Source organism: Mus pahari, chromosome 1, assembly GCF_900095145.1.
Source record: "Mus pahari chromosome 1, PAHARI_EIJ_v1.1, whole genome shotgun sequence".
Lineage (NCBI taxonomy): Eukaryota > Metazoa > Chordata > Mammalia > Rodentia > Muridae > Mus > Mus pahari.
Genome location: NC_034590.1, coordinates 38,681,045 through 38,698,073, shown reverse-complemented (window position 1 = coordinate 38,698,073; position 17,029 = coordinate 38,681,045). Strand labels below are relative to the sequence as shown.

Below are 17,029 nucleotides of genomic sequence, written 5' to 3'. Positions count from 1 at the left end.
ATCTTTCTTTAGGTGTCTCCCTCTGTTTCTCTGTCTCTATCTCTCTGTGTGTGTCTGTCTGTGGGTCTGTCTGTCTGTCTCTGTCTCTATATATCTCTGTCCCTGGATCTTTCTTTAGGTATCTCCCTCTTTGTCTCTGTGTCTCTGTCTTTCTGTCTCCATCTGTGTCTCTCTTTGTCTCTCTTTCTCTCTGTGTGTGTATGTGTGTGTGTATGTGTGTGTGTTTGAATACTAAGAACAAGGTGACAATCTGTTCCTTTCAGAATTATATGAAAACTCATTGCGTTTTTGTCAAATGATTTTTAAATCACGGGTACAAGCCAAGTCACAGATTCTCTGAGTGCTTATGCCTGGATCCTTCCCATCCTTGTCCTTTCCAGCTGAAGCAAGATGTAATCTATGATCTAGGGGCCTCAAGAGAGCCTATTTGGGAGTCGGGAGTGAAAGTCTGGGTATGAACAGTGCAACCCAGAGCCTGTTCTCCTTGATGGCTTTTCTTTCTGGAAACTGCTTCGTTGGCTTCCTTTTGGGTAGGTGATTTCACTAGTCTAGTGCCTCTGAAGAATGGATAACACTGGACTGATGAGATGGCTCATCAGATACAGGTACCTGCTGCCAAACCTGAGGACCCGAGTTCAATCCCAGGAGCTATATGGTGGATAGAACAGACTCCTGAAATTTGTCCTCTGAGTTCCACAAGTGTGCAAATCTACACATGAAATAAATAGATGTAATATTTCATTTTTTTAAAAAAATGAACTGACAGCACTGGGCATTTTGAAACCAGAATCAGAAATCACAATAGGCAGGAGTATGCAAAAGAAGCTAATACACAATAAAGCAAGGCCAGCAAGTCACCCATGTGATTTGTTAATCTGTAAGCAATTTGGGGTTGGAGGGCTTGTAGATTCCACATGGATACCCAGAAGCTGAAGGCTCCTTGGAGAGCCCGTCTGTCCTCAGCCAGCTCTGTCATCCAGCTGCTTTCTGTAATGCCTTCCCAGGAAACAGAATGGACTGAAGAGGCAAAGGGCTGTTTCTAGTACCCCTGTCCCCAAGGCCCCTGGTTTTCTTTAAATAATGTGAATATACTCTCTTCTCCACCAGAAGTTGGTTGCCTGGAATTAAGAGCTGCAGGGACAGGTGCCAGCAACAGAGATGTGTTGCTGCAGCTGCATGTGGACTCTACACTGTTGTGGATTCTGTTTAATGCTTGCATTATGATATCTGGGTTCCCCAAATTGCAAGAGAATCCGAATGTAAATCGCTGAGGGTTCCTGTCTCCAGTTGGCTCTGATTGGTAAATAAAGTTGCCGGCAGCCAATGGCTGGGCAGAGACAGAGGTGGGACTGGAGGATTCATGAGCAATGGGACAGAGGAAGAAAGACTTAGAATCGCCATGCCAGGAAAGGAATCAGATCCAGGCTTGAGAGCTGCAGAAGAGAGAGCACACCAATCATGTAAGAGCTGGGGAAGAGCAGCCTCAGCCTCCCGCCATTGGCTCTAGGGTAGCAAAGGTGGAATAGAGATTTCAGTAATAGCTCACGGGTATTGAAGGAGAGATGTTGGCAACATGAAAGTTTGGGAGTGGCCCAGCCATTTAGCTGTTTAAGGCATTTAAAATAGAAGGGTGTGTGTGTGTCTGTGTGTGTCCTTCATTCGGCAACTCAGAATATTGGGGCGAGGAACACACATGCACTGTCACCACTGCCACTGGGGAGATTAGAGCAGATTAGTAACTAATACAGTACTATACCACTGTCCCAACAGAAAGTGAAATCTTAGAAACAAGCAGAGGGCATTTCTAGACAGCTAGTTTACATACCAATTTGCAAGAGTATATGAGGAAGTCAGTGTGAGAGAGTGCTGAGGTGGTGTTGTTGTCTGAGGTGGAAGAAAGGTACCCAGCAGGCCACTGTGTCCTCATGTGCATGACAATGGTTCCTCTGTTTCTCTTTTAGTAGATAAGCCCTTCCTATCATTCCTGCTTCCATCTCAAATCAGGATATGTGCTGGGCTCTTTCCCTGAAACTTATCTTAATGCCCTACAGCATGTGTGGCTCTACAGCAAGCCAGGGCAAAGTAGCAGGGACACCAGGGTCTAAGAGTGCTGGGAAGAGGAGAAGCCAGGCCTTGCTGTTGTAGCCAGACACCAGCTCCTCAGGCTCCACAATGTCATTTTTACTGCTGTGCGACCTTGGGCTGCCATGGAACTTCTTCACCCCACCTTGTTTTCTTCTACTACAATAGGAGGACCATAGTAGCTTTATTAAGTGACTGGCAGACTCAGACTCGGAGACAGTTTGCCAACTTATGTGAATGGGAGTGGCCGCTCATTATGGTGCACAAAGCCTTCAGAAGAACCAGCTGTCAGAGTGGACCGGTTAAGGTCTCCTCCAGCTCTAAAGTCCTATGGGGATTCATTTTGTTGTGGAAATAAATATATAAGTAAAAGTATATTTAAATTTGAAATTCCTTAAGCCAAGCAATTTAGCACAGCTATTTATGAATTCACTGTTGTTTCTTGAATAGATAGTTGAAACAACTGACCTGCACAAATATTCAGGAACGTGGGCATATAAAATGAGAATAGATAAGCCCTACTCACTTGTAAACTGTTCTATTTTATTTCGATCATTAGTCTTTGTGCTATTTTTACAAAACTTTGTTTAACAAAGGGCATTTTAATATCTGCTAGTACCTACTAAAACCTTGGTGAGTTGGATGTTACGGGTTTTATATTTCCTCTGTAACATGGTGACATTGCAAGGACATATCAGCAGGGACCATGGAATGTGAGTCACGACAGTCACCTGGCAAAAGACAGCTTAGGACACGGTCACTGGGTCCTGACGTCCAACATCAGCTGCTGCACAGCCTGTAGGAGCCAAATGAGTGGCCTGATGGGGGGCTGACTGCCAGGCGCTGGCCTTGCAGCTGTCGGTGAGTCGGTAGGAAGGATGTCACTGAAGGAGCTATGCTAGTGGTAACGGAAGCCAGGGCACCCTGTGCCTCGGCACGTTCCACACGGAGTCACCAGCTCCAGGGTACAAATGAAGAAAGTGAGGCAGCAGATATGGGTAACAGGCCCATGACCACTCCTCTGGGAAACGGAAGAGCTGGAAACAAAGTCTCCAGAGCCTGTGCTCTTGGCTACTTGATTGCTTTAAACAGAAGAGGCTCAGGATAAACGTAATGAGGAAAGCATTTCTTAGGCTTTTAATAAGTTCAAAAGTAAGTTAAAAGATGTGTGCTGACTCTATTTTGATTGCTTTGTGTTTAGAGGGGTTGTATGTGTGGATAGGGGTGTGTGTGGGTAGGGGTGTGGGTATGGGTAGGGGTGTCAGGGGGTAGGGCTGTGTCTGTGTGTCTGTGTGAGTGTACTTGAGTGTGTGCATGTGAGTACATGCGCTTTCCAGAAAACAATCTTGGATGCTGTTTCACAGGAATCATCTGCCTGTTTTCTGAGCCAGGGTCCAATTCAGTGGCCAGCGACTCCCAGGGATCTTCCCTTGTCCACTTCCTTAGTGCTGGGATTATGGGTGTGGTGACATTCTGCTACGGATTCAGAATTTGAACTCTGATCCTCACTCTTGCACAGCAAGAACTTTGTCAGCTGAGTCATATCCTCAGCCCCATGCTGCCTTTTAATCTCACATTTTGAGTACTTGGTATGTTCATGTACTTGCTATTTTTGACTCCAGGCAAGTATTTTCACTTACTTTTCTAGTTATTAATTTTCTACATTTAATTCAATCAAATAAAGCCTAAAACAAAGGGTGAAGTTTTCCCCACTGGGGAAACCTCAGTTCCAGCCCTGGCTTTGTCATGAAATCTCTGTGTAAATTCTGGCTAGGCTGGAACAATCAGTTTCCTCACGGTTCCTAACCTGTTCCATTCTTCATCAACTCAGTGCAGGGCTGGCCAAGTGTCACTCTGTGAATGCAACAGACACTGATTGCCAGTTTCAGGAGGCTGGGCCAGGTTGCCAAGGTTGCCATAGGTTGGTTTCCAACCAGGCTATGGTGGGTGTGTTCTCTGGCTCCTTCCAAGTCTTGGCTATTCACCAGTACAAGATGTCACAGAGACATGCTTGAGTTGGCCAGGACCCACGGTCACATTCAGAGAAGAAATGAGAGCTTACAAATGATCAAATTCTCTTTAAATTCATGTTAAATAAAAGTGTGCTATGTTGCTTCCAATTTCCTCTAAAAGCCCTTCTTATGTCTGCATGGAGAATGACAAGATGAATATGTCAGCTTGTCATGTTTCCTCATGTGATGTGTGTGGACTGGTAGCTCATCGGAAAACTGCCCATTTTATAAGAATCAAGTTTCAGTGTCAAGTCTATTTCCAAGCAGTGGGATGCTTGCTAAGCATGATCTATGCATGTAACTTTAAACTATAGCTATATTATGTTTATTCATGGATGTGTGCACATTCATGTGTGTATGGGTGCACATGTATGGAGGTTTGTGAGTGCATGTGTTTATGTGTGAAGGTAGGTAGCAACCTTGGGTACCATCCTTAGGAATACCATCCACCTCCTTTGGGTCCATGTTCCTTGTTGGCCTAAAGCTCATCAATTAGGATGAGCTAGCTGGTCAGCAAACCAAAGGGACTCTTCTGTCCCTGCCTCTCAAGCACTGAGGTCACAAGATGTGTCACCATGCCTGACTTCTCATGGGTCTCAGGATTAAATTCAGATCCTCCGGCTTACAAGGCAGGCATTTTACAGACTGATCCTCTGCCCCAGGCCTGTAGTGGTTGGTAGTCTTACTTTAAGCTATTAAAGAACAAAAGCAAGTAGTGGACATCTCTCATTTAATATATACATGCAAGGCCTCTGATTTGAAAAAGAAGGGACTATTACATGCTAATTTTAGCCTTCTTTTCAGCCTGCTATACAAGTATATGGTGTCCAAACGTTATTAAATCATTATTTTGTAACTTTCTAGTTGCTGTGTATCATTTTCCTCTGGGATTGAAACATTCCATCCTGCAGGGAAGCTCTTTAAGCAGGAAGGTAAACGATTTAAAATAGCTTCAGGAAGTCCCTGAAATGAACCAGATTCATTAGGCCCCTCCCTCCCAGAGTAAGCAACAAAAGCTTAGAGTCCTTTTCAGACCCAGCTAAGCCAGACTGCAAATAAGAATGTAAGACTAGACCAGCCTGGATGCCTGGAAGCCTGGATGAGGTTTAGGCCAACTGAGGCACCTGAAAAGGACACTCATCTACCTGTTGAGCTGCCTGCAGGCTATGCAGTTTAGCTTTGGTGAGCTGCCACCCAGCTGGGGTGAGATTTAATGACACAGCTGTCTGTGAACCAATTCTGCTCCTGTAAGTAATCCCAATAAAACTCATTGGTTCATCAAATTGCACTTTAGTGGTATCCATATTTTGTCTGTCAGGGGTTCCCTGTTGGGGATGAGTAGACATGTGTGTTGCATCTCCCCAGGAAAAGTTTTGTCACACAACACCTAAAAAAATGTGGTTTGCTTACCAAAAATTACCTAGCTCTACATATTCTCATATTTTCTGAGAGCCTGCTGCATGTCAAGCAATTGAAGAGACAAATTCTTAATCTCTACTGTAAGACTTAAAAGACATTTTTGGAGGTTTATAAACTTCTGTAATTCCATTTTTAAAGTATCCAAGAATTAGTCAGCTTTGTAACAACTTAAGTTGCGTGAAATGCTAAAAGCTTTTGAAGCAGAGTTGGCAGTAGGTTTCCTTGGTCCTCTAAGACTTTTTTCAGCTCCCTTCTCTCCCTTTGCAATGCAACTCTGCCTTCAAATGCCATTCTTTAAAGGGAGGCTTAACGGCTTTGGAGGAGTTTGCTGGATTCACAGCCAGTTTTGCCACTGCAGCAGAAAAGCGATCACATGTGCAAGCCAGCTGAAGTCATGTGCATGGCAAGAATTAGGGCTGCGGGGCCACGATCCTGTCAAATCTCAATTGGAAACAGCTTTTCCCAAGGACTGCATGAGGAATCAGGGATTCTTAACCAGTGTCTGCCAGACTGCTGCATTTCTAATCGGGCCTGGCATGATCTGTTAGACATCAGAAATGTTAAAGTCACAGTGAAACCAAACAAGGGTGTCCATTGGCCTCCAAGTGTGGCCAATGGCTTCCTACCAGACCTAGAATTATGTCACTCACCAGTTAATATGAGTACAGTTCCTGTACAAGGACAGGAGGTTCAGGAAGGCCTGACCAGATGGGACCACGGGTTAATCTGAAGGCTGTGTCTTTATGCTAACTACTGCAAGCATCAGTTGTTTAACTGTCCAGCTTGGAACCTCATCTCTGTTTCTTCAATTTTTTTGGTGTGGAGGTAATGTTTTCATAGGAAAATACTTAGAATTCTCATGAGCTAGAATGTTGATCTAGAACATTTAGTGGAAATTAATTTCCGGGTACTCCCAAATTTAAGGGAAAGTCAATTTTCAAAAAAACAGGAAGCCAGGAGTGGTTCACAACTTTAATCCCAGTGCTCAGGAGGTAGAGGCAAGGATAATCTCTATCAGTCAGTGTGGTCTACATATTAAGTTCTAGGTCAGCCAGGATGACCTAGTAAGACCCTGCATCCAGGGGGAAAAAAGTACCAAACAAAACCCATGCCAGAAATTGAAGGAAAACAAAAATATCTCAGGGTTTAGTTTTAAAAATATCAATCCAGGTAAGCTAAAGATTAATTCCTAAACTCAGATCTCTAGATCTAGACGCTCATAGATGGCTAGGAACTCAGAGGCCAGGGACAGCAGCACCTGTTTCATTTGTTCCCTCTTCAGGGGTCTTTCAGATAAACTTACTACAATAGAAAATAAATAAATCAGGTTTGACAAAGCAGCTACTTGTTCCACACAACTCCTCACAGTGGGACAAGGCTGTTACACACAGGTGGTGGTGCCCCAGAGTGAACCAGCTCTAACTATCACCCCAGAAGATGCTTAATGAAGTTCATTTAGGCACACATGACTAATCTGAATTTCTTTACTTGCTTCCAAGTCAAATCCCATCAGTAGAAGACTCCATGCTAGTCCTCAGAACCAGTGACTTCTGCCTCCAAATCATGGCCCAGACTAACTGGTTAGCATACTTCATACATTGTAATTGTAGCTAGTGAGTCACTTCTCTAAATCAGTGTTTACGTCTTGTGCATTTCTCAAGTCCTGCCCTTACTGCTTCTGAAATTAAAAATCCAGAGCAAATACAAAATGAACAAACTGTCAAGTGTCTAAAGGATATTTAGGAATTGGTATTACAGTTGTATATTACAGAACCATCTTTTGGTCTTGAAATCACATGTGTACTGCTAGTCCTGTAAGAGCACAATGACTGACTATGACAAGTGCCCATTGTCCAGGGGGGCAGCAGCTGTCCTGACACTGAAGCATAATATGTTACTTGAACATGTGGGGTGATGATGGTGTAAGTAAACCTGCTGTACTGCTGGGTGCATAAAATTACAGCAGAGATAATAATTCATAATATGTAGAACTTGATGATTAATGAATATTACTTATATATTTACTTTATAGCTCTCATAATTATCATACAGTGAAACCCTTTGCATATTTATATAGGAGCATATTGTAAGGCATTGCTGTGTTGCTTTAGCCCAGTTTCATACATCTCAATGTTTAGAGTCCCTCATCATTTTATCTTGTGCTCCAATTATCCTCATGATGTTATGTTCACCTTGACCCAAGGAGCGGTATGCTAATATAGCCTAAGTATGGAGTAGTCAGTGCCAACTAGGTCTTTGTGAGTTCACATAATGACTTCATCATCCAGCAATGCATCTATGAACGTGATCTGTAGTTAAACAATGTGTAGCTGTATTTAGCAAAGGTTTTTTTTTCCCCCCCCCAGAAACAAACTACAGCCAAATGATGGGCAATATTCCAAAAGCAGAAGCAAGCTCATGGAAAAAGTGTTACATACAAACTGGAAGTTCAGCAAAGAAACAGAGAGCTCTGAAATGTCATTCACTCATCTAAAAGTTTATCTGGGGCTGGGGAGATGTCTCAGCAGTAAAGTGCTGGCATGAGAACTTGAGGTGAGATCCCTAGCACTCACAGGAAAGCTGCACACAGCAGTGGAACATATCTGTAATCTCAGTATCAAAAAGGCAGAGCCTAGAGCTTGCTGGCCAAGGAGAAGAGCCAAGCTAGAGAGCTCAGGGTCAGTGAGAGACTCTGTCTCAAAATGAAGGTGGAAAATGATTGAGGAAAACTGCTGACATTGATCCCTGGCTCCATCCATGCTTGTGCAGCTGCATACACACATATACCTGCGCACACACACATATCACATATCATACATATGTATGTGTATGTGAGATATATATATATATCTCACATACACACATATCTCAAAACTCAAATAAATTCTAACACAAGGATTCTCAAACTAGTAGTCATGTTTTGGGATTAAAAAATTTACCAACTGCTATGCCCTCTAATAAAGTTCTTTCTTCCTTCCTCTTCAGTGCTACAGATGCCTGAAATCTACTCTACCGCTGAGCTATTCCTTGATCCCCTAAATCAAAGAGCCACTCCTGAGAAACCTATACTATAGAAAATGTCTTTATCATAAACATCAGACAACAGTTCACTGGTGGAACACCATCCTAGTATGTAAAAGGCCCTGGGTCTGATCCCCAGCACCTCAAACAAAACCAATCAAACCAAGAAAAATAAATGATACTGGTTAAAACTATTCAGGTTTATACTCCCTGGCTTTCACTTTGAATGTGCCATGAGGCAGCCTTGCTGTAGAACCTGACAAGCATAAGGGCCTAGCTTCTGTTCCCTGTCAGTGATTAAAACAAAGAATGTGCTTATGAGAAAATGTAAGTGAACACCATGATCTGCTGTCTGGACCACGCTTTTATTCAGAAAATTGAGACCACAGTGTAGAAACATCTCCGACTTGGGGAGCCTTACCTGCATGAATATGCATCTGTTGAGCATCTTCAGGATAAAGTAACCCCAGTAAATGTGGAGGCCCTGAAGGATCAGGAGCTGGAGGTTGAGGAAGATGTAGGAGAAGAAGGGCTCGAGATAGTGCAAAGGCAAGATCAGGGTGCAGTACAGAATCCTGTGGGAAAAGGTGGGAAAACTCGTTGGTCAAAGCACCGGTGAATCACAATGAGAAAACACATTTTTCCCTTCCCAAAGTATACCAGTCCTTAATAGCAAAAGATGTTCAGAAAATTCTCTATAGAAAAGAAAAGGTGATATTAGAATTTATATCATACTTCACAGACAATCAAAAAGTATAGCCTGTTTCCTGAGAAAAAATGAAAAGAAAGATGTTCCATGCCGCTTCCTATTTGACAGCCCCTGCTCCTAGGAAAACAGAAAAGCTTTAGCTTCCAGGAAGAGAAGCCATGGAAGCAAGTGAGACGACACATGCTTATGTGTGGCACCTTATGACATGGTTTCATTTACTTGATCTCAACCATGGCATGAGAGGGTCAGGATGTGGTTCCTTGACAGCAGGTACTTAGCATACACAAGGCCAAGCTTCGATCCTCAGCAGCCCTCCCCAAACACACATCTCACGCTTTCCTAAAGTGAGTCGCCCTCCTTGTCCACTGCAGCTCAGACTCCTGAACACAACTTTAACTGCTTTCTACATATCAAGATACATGGCATCTTCAGCTCTTACACCTGGATGAAAAGCTAAATGTTCTCACAGCAAACCTCATATGACTGTGATTTTAGAGTACTTAGAAAGGTTGGCTTATAAGCATCTATTTACTTATAAAAAAAGAATTTGTTCATTTAAATCGAGAAAACAAGAAAAAAGGAAAAAAATGTTCACAGTTCCAGCCTCTTAAATGACACTATAATTTTAGTGTCTTGTCTTCCTTTTTTCTCAATACATTATTTAATTTTTAAATGAACTGACAGTAATTTTGCTGAGGTTTGGCATAGAGTTCAGTGAGTTGTAGGGTTCAGAACAGACTACTGTGCCTAGGAAATGGCCCGATGTATTTCTTTACAGCCATCCTCTCTCCATCCTTAGTGGGTACAACAACTTTTCTGCTCCCCACTCTTCACCGATATCTTATTCCAGAGTGTTCTTGAGACTGTTGTCTTTTATTTTCCCACTGCTTTTATGACTTGGCCAAGTCCCCAGGGGAATCAGTAGCATTCCCTTGTCACTCGGTGGTGTCCCACGATCCAGACTGCTCACACTTTATCTGTTCACCTATTGAGACGCACTGGAGCTGCTTTCTGTGTTTAACCACTATGAATAGAATCACTACAGAGACCCACGCACATGCTTTTGCGTGAACAGAAGTTGTCATTACTGAAGGGTAAGTAGGCAAGTAGAACTGTGTGGCATATGGCAAGTTCAGGGGTAACTTTGCAAGAGAGTAAAGTATTGTTCTCTGGAGTGGCTGCTGTGGATCTACCCTCCTCCCATGTCTGTTGTCCACATCCTCCTCAGCATTGCCTATTGTCTTGCAGAGATATCTGTCTCCATGTTAAATACAGTTCTTGGCAGGTTCTATGTTTATGTGGGTTGGAATAGGAATGGAACCCATAGGCTCATATGTTTGAATGCTTAATGACCTGGGAGCAGAACTGTTTGAGAAGGATTGGGAGGTGTGGCCTGTTAGAGGAAGTATGGTTTTGTTGGAGGACATGAATCACTGGGGGTGGGCTTTGAAGTTCTTTTTTGTTTTGTTTTGTTTTGTTTTTTTCGAGACAGGGTTACTCTGTGTAGCCCTGGCTGTCCTGGAACTCACTCTGTAGACCAGGGTGGCCTCGAACTCAGAAATCCTCCTGCCTCTGTCTCCTGAGTGCTGGGATTAAAAGCGTGTGCCACCAATGCCCAGCTGAAGTTCTTTAAGAGCCCATGCCAGTCCTAGTATTTCTCTCTCTGCCTATAGATTGGGATGTAGAACTCTCAGCTCCTCCAGCACCATGTCTGCCTGGATGCCTCCATGCTCCCCACCCTGAAGAAAAATGACCAACCTCTGAAACTGTAAGCAAGTCCCAAATTAAATGCTTTCTTTTATAAGAGTTGCCTTGGTCATGGTGTCTCTTCACAGCAATATAACAGTAACCAAGACAACAGTTAAATTCATTTATGCCAGAATCATTTTCTATTGTTCAAACACCTTGAAGTATCTAGTCTTTCCCAAATAGAAGATCCTAGAAGTGTATATTCATAAGAGAGAGATGCTCCTTTCCAAGTGTACATTGAAGGTACAGAAGTCCAAGGAGCATTCTGGAGAGTACCAAACATTGTCACATTGTTTTCTAAAATTACAAATGATAAGGCCATCAGAAATTTATGAATAGCTTATTCGGGTTGTTCTACTAGTGTCTTAGTTAGGGTTTTTCTGCTGTGAACAGACACAATGACCAAGGCAACTCTTACAAAGAACAACATTTAGTTAGGACTGGCTTATAGCTTAAGAGGTTCAGTCCATTATTATCATGGCAGGAAGCACAGCAGAGTCCAGGCAGGCATGGTGCTGGAGGAGCTGAGAGTTCTACATCTTCATCCAAAGGAAGCCAGGAGCAGACAGTTTCCAGGCAGCGGTGAGAAGGGTCTCAAAGCCCACCCCAACAGTGACACACTTCCTCCAACAAGGCCACACCTCCTCCAACAAGGTCATACCACCTAATAGTGCCATTCTCTGGGCCAACCACATTTAAACATCCACAATCAGTATTTATTTGGTGGTTTTAAAGTTTGCTACTTTAAAACTCAAGGCAAGCCAAACAGGCACCACTTGCAAGACTTGGAGGGTTCCTCTACATCTGTTTGCATTGCTCTTCACTGCTTTCTCTGGTATGAGTTATATGAGATCAAACTCAGGTTCAGCCTGTTAAAAAACATGTTATGTAACCTATTTTCATGCAGACATCTCTTAAGTTTACTTTTTAACTAAAAAATATAACTCTACTATCTTTTTAGAAATTCAAAATATATTTTAAAAATGCCTAAAAGTCTGATGATATTTTAGGATATTATCTTCCACCTACATGACTTCATATGTCAAGGATAACACTACACATATGATTTGGGACCCTGATTTTTCCTACTCCATGTCACAGACACCTTTTCATCTTAATGAATGTAGCTATATAATAGAAGCAAGCGGACTTATGTCCTACCCAGGGCTAGTGACATCACAGATCCTGAAGAAGATTCCCTGGCTGTGGCCATCATTACTAAAACAAGGTTTTCCCTAACTGCAGTCTAAAATTTGACCTTATACCCACACATAAGGACAGTTCTTAACCTTTATCAAGGAAACTTCTCTCTGTGACAGATGGGGACCATTATAGAAATCTACAACCAATCAAAATGCAGAGTCATGGAACCCGGTCCCAGAGGACACATTTACAGTTCAACTCCCTTATGTATCAGGGGTTACTGAAAAGAGCGTGCGAAGACTGCAAGAGCCAGAGGGTCAGGAGTTTGCTGTGAGAGTGTGTCTCCTAGGAATGTCTTAAGCCATGCTCATAAAGTCTCACCAGCATGACTCCTTAACCATGAGCTGAGCAAGGGCCACAACAACAGACATGCTCACGTGGACGGAGAAAGACGACGAGACCTCAGCCCTACACAAAGAACTACAGGCAACTAAAGAGTGTTCACAGCTGACAGCGTGGTCTTCCCCAGGAAAGAGCACAGTCATCCAGTATCCCATGCTAAGTGCTCAGTGCTGAAAATGTAGGAAATACAACAGTATACTGATTGAGCAGGTTGTATTTATGCATTGAGACCTATGAATGTATATAATAATAATGTAAACATACATATAGACATACATACATACATACATGCGTGCGTGTGTGTTTAAATCAATAATTAATGAAAAAAGAGACCATGAATTTGAAAGAAACTGTGGAAAAGAGACCATTGGAAAGTTTGGAGGAAAGGGAAGGGGAAAATGATGGAATTATTTTATAATCTCAAAAAAAAAAAAAAAAATAGAAAGGGAAAGGTAATAAATACTTCAGGCCACTGGTCACCTGGTCTCTGTTGCAACTACTTAGCCCTGTCATTGTAAGAAATGAACATCTGTATGGCACCTTGCATATAAATTAGTGGCTGGGTGAATGCCAGAAAAGCTTTATTAACAAGCCAGAGTGCGAGTTAGAGCTGAATCTAAGCCATAGGTTGCATTGTAACAGCTGCACAAGAACACTCCACGAACACACTGCAACTCGACTTTTCCCTGATAAGACAGTGAAGTTCTTTCCCAAACCTTCATTATATTGTAAAGAACATGGTGGGAATTACTTGAGAAACATTAAAATTGTTCAGTTCTCCCTTTAGAGAAGCTAAACTCCTGGACCCGAGTCAGACACTACACTCACTGCATGTGACAACATATTGCTCAGCTGCTTTCCTGCAAGACACACACCTTACATTACATTCTTGTGCCCGGTGTGATGGCATCACTTCCTCGCATCCTGAGCAAAATGTTCTGTCCATCTCCGAGGGAAAGAGCGCTGCCTGTTCATATTGACATTTTACTTCCTATGAAGCCACAAGTTTATATGTTACTATTTTCATTTGTTCTTTTGTGGGCTGTTTGTCTATGATATCTGACTATTTTCTGTTAAGAAGTGTATTCGCCTATATTCGTTGTACAGATGATAAACGTCACTACAGGGCCGAGTCCCCAGCGTACGCGGTGATTTGCTGACTGTGTAACTTACCTGAGGACTGAATCCAGGGGTCCTATGCATGCTAGGCAAGACTTCACCCAGAGTAATGTCCAGCCCACATCATGGCATTTGTATGTTTTTGCGTGTGTTCGCCTCTCAGGAATAAAGGTCTCCATACTATCCTGATTATTCCTAAAGTTATAACCTGGGTCCGTGGGCTTAGCATCTGGGCTGACTCTGGCCTGCTCTGCAGTGGCAGCTGTCCCATGGGTGTGCCCCACCAGCAGGAAGATTTCTAAAGTCATAGCCACATCCCATGTCATCTCATTCCGTGGTCACCTGTGTTCTTTCACATCCCATGTCATCTCATCCCGTGGTCATCTGTGTTCTTCTCAAGTACTTGACCCTTACCCAGTCCCCTGCCAGAAATCTGTCAGTGCCAAAACTGAGAAAAATACTAAAAACAAACAAACAAACAAACAAACAAAAAAACCAAACCACTATTCTTTTCACAGTTTACCAGGCATTGTGAACTACCAAACACATACATCACTCACTTTAATTCACTGAAAGAAAGAGTGGGGTGCGGAGCCTGGGAAAGGATTCTCACTAAAGCAAGACTGGCTTCCTTGCTTCTGCTTGTGGAAAGTGAAGGCAGAAGACAGGGCTGTGGTGGAGGAGGAATCTTTCCCTGCATATACAGAATCCTCCAGGGAGGCACGATGGGAAATTCAGGAGGTTGAAGGCGTCTTGGTGACACTTCCCTCCACGTTGAAAGCTCGGTAGTTTAAAACTTGTTTAGGGGAGAGAGGTGACAGGGAAGGTGGCACAAAGGGAGGTGCCAGAGGTGGGTGGAGATATTCAAGGAGCCTTTCACAGGGATGTGGCTTTCCTTATAAGAACAACAGGGAAAGCTAACTTTAGAAAACTATTGAAACATTCAGCACAACTCTTCATCGCTGGATCTGGCAAGATGCCATTTGTCCTGGTTCCTTAATCTTGAGGTGGAACTCACCACACCCCTGTGACCAGGAAGTTCAGGAGAGACCCACAGCCCACCAGGCAAACTTGCCTGGCTCCTGGAAAGGCCAAAGCATCCATTAAAATGCAAATGGCTCTGGGGGAGCTTAGTGTAGTAAGAGAGGTGGGGCTGAAGGCGGGGCTCTGGAATGTAGGAGATGTAGGTCAGAGGTCACAGATTTCAAGGCCTGCCTTCACACTTCTGGGCCCCAGTTTATCTGTGAAATGAGAACTCCCTGCCTACCACATCTAGGAGTTACAAGCACTTCTCTTGGTACCTAAGGAAGGGTTCAGCACACAGTAGGTTCTCAGAACAAGTCAAGTAAAGCTATCACCCTCACTCCCATTCTGGCTCCACCCACTTCCTGTGTCAACTCGTGGTGGGAGCAGCCCCACCTCCAGCTGCAGAACTGGCTCAGCTCTGCTCCACCCGAAGGAGCAGCTGTGGAGTGGATGGAGGCACCTTTGAACATTCTCTGCCAGGACAGGGTGTGGAGGGGAGGGGCCCCTGTGAAATCGGCCAGGGTCTATCATTTTTCAGGACCGCACAAAAGGATGGCCCAATATCACTTTATGCTGCTTCTCATTTGGTCAAAGAAGAAGAAGAAGCCCCATCCTGGCACTGGCCTTCCTGACGGTGTCCTGGCATGAACTCAGACATGTGTGCACGTGTGTGATTACCCACTCCCAGCTTTACCATGTCTGTGTGATTACCCACTCCCAGCTTTACCATGTCACCACCTCATACAGGAAGCTACAACGTTTTGTTTTTTAGTAAAGCTGTGAAGGGATGGTGTTGTGACTGTCACAAGGCAGGATGTGGCGCCTTGTCTACTCACCAGAATGGAAAAATAAAGAATCGGCTAACGAAGAAGACGACGGTGAAGATGAAGAACAGGGTGTTACAGGTCTTCGTCCATCCAGCATAGGAAAACATCTTAGCGGACTGAAAATGAAGAGAGAGGCTACATTCAGTTAAAAGGCTCAGGGCATACATTGTAAAAGCCACTGGATGAGGTCTTGTCTGAAAGCCACCTGGGAAGGTCTGAGCCACAGATGGAACATAGGTGAGATGAGATTGGCCAGGTGGTAACCCTCAAAGGTCCAGCAAAGCTCTGAGACTCAGTACATGTTTGAAAATTGTATAATAGTATAATAATGCCTTAAAAGATATGTTAAATAATGATAACAAGCTCCCTGTGTTTCTAAAACGTGAGCATGAGGAATCCTAATGTTTCTTTTTTTTAATGAACATCTATTTCATATCTTCTTTTCTTCAAGAGGGGAGCGGGACTGGCCTGGAGCAGGAGTGAAACGTGGGTACCTGGAGTGCTGCAGCCAATGCAGCATCAAGGATGTTCTATCACACGCTCCCATGAAGCCCAGAGTTGAAGTGGAAGTGGCCTATGAGGCCTAGGTAGGAGCGCCTGAATACAGACCGCCCTCCAGGGAACCCCCCAGGGGCTCACGTATTTGAATGCTTGATCATCCTTGGTGCATTACTTGAGGTTATAGAGCTCATAGGAGGAAGGACAGTCCTGCGTTGTATGGGATTTGAGGGTTAACAGCCTTGTTTCCTGTGCACACTTGAGATGTGGGTCTCAGCTTCCTAGTCCTGCCGAGTGTCTTCTCCACTATTGTGGCTATCTAACCAGAACTCTACACCAAAATAAACTGTCTTAAATTGCTTTCGGTCCTGATATTTTGTCATATCAACAAAGAAGCCATTAATACAAGGGAGCATGGCTTAGACTTGAAAAGGTTCAGAAATTACATCTTGGAAGCTCAAGATCTTTCTCAAACTAGAAAGGTTAACAAGTGTCTGAACTGCATTCTCCATACTTTCTACAATGTACCAAGGATGAGGGCATCCTGTTGGGGCAGCACAAGCTACAATGGGGACAGCTTCAGTAGCTACTGTAGAAAGCCAGTATACCCAGAAATGGGGGCTGGGTAAGAGGCAAAGGCCAGAGTCTTAGAATGACAGAATGGAATGCATAGCTCCCTTCAAGGTCAGAAGCTGTGCCGAGGTGGGAAAATGGATACGTGCCTGGGTATCAGAATCTCTGTGAGCCCACTCATGAAGCTAAAATTCCACTGTTGGACAGAAATATCCTCAACACCTTCTTGGCTGGATAGCAATAAAATACCAAATGGTAGGCCTTAATAAATGCTAAGTATCTATCAGGGTGCATAAAAATGTTAGGTACTGGATACAAACTAGGACATGGAGAATATCAGAGAAGATCAGAAAGAAGCCAAGAAAGGCAATAAAATAAGGCACGTATGAGAAAGAGCTGTGGGTGTTGAGGGAGGTTTTGTTGTTGCAAAGAAAGAGCTAAGGGACACA

The 17,029-nt window shown here is 43.6% G+C and overlaps 1 protein-coding gene across 1 annotated transcript in view; it reads right to left on the bottom strand.

The window, feature by feature from the left end:
• Cers3 (ceramide synthase 3) overlaps positions 1–17,029 on the bottom strand; it is a 120,442-nt gene that overhangs the window by 56,444 nt on the left and 46,969 nt on the right. The window contains exons 9-10 of the mRNA XM_021215301.1: positions 15,519–15,625; positions 8,956–9,109 (exon numbers count right to left, since the gene is read on the bottom strand). Coding sequence (XP_021070960.1) covers positions 8,956–9,109; positions 15,519–15,625 — 261 coding nt within the window. The remainder of the gene's footprint in view (positions 1–8,955; positions 9,110–15,518; positions 15,626–17,029) is intronic.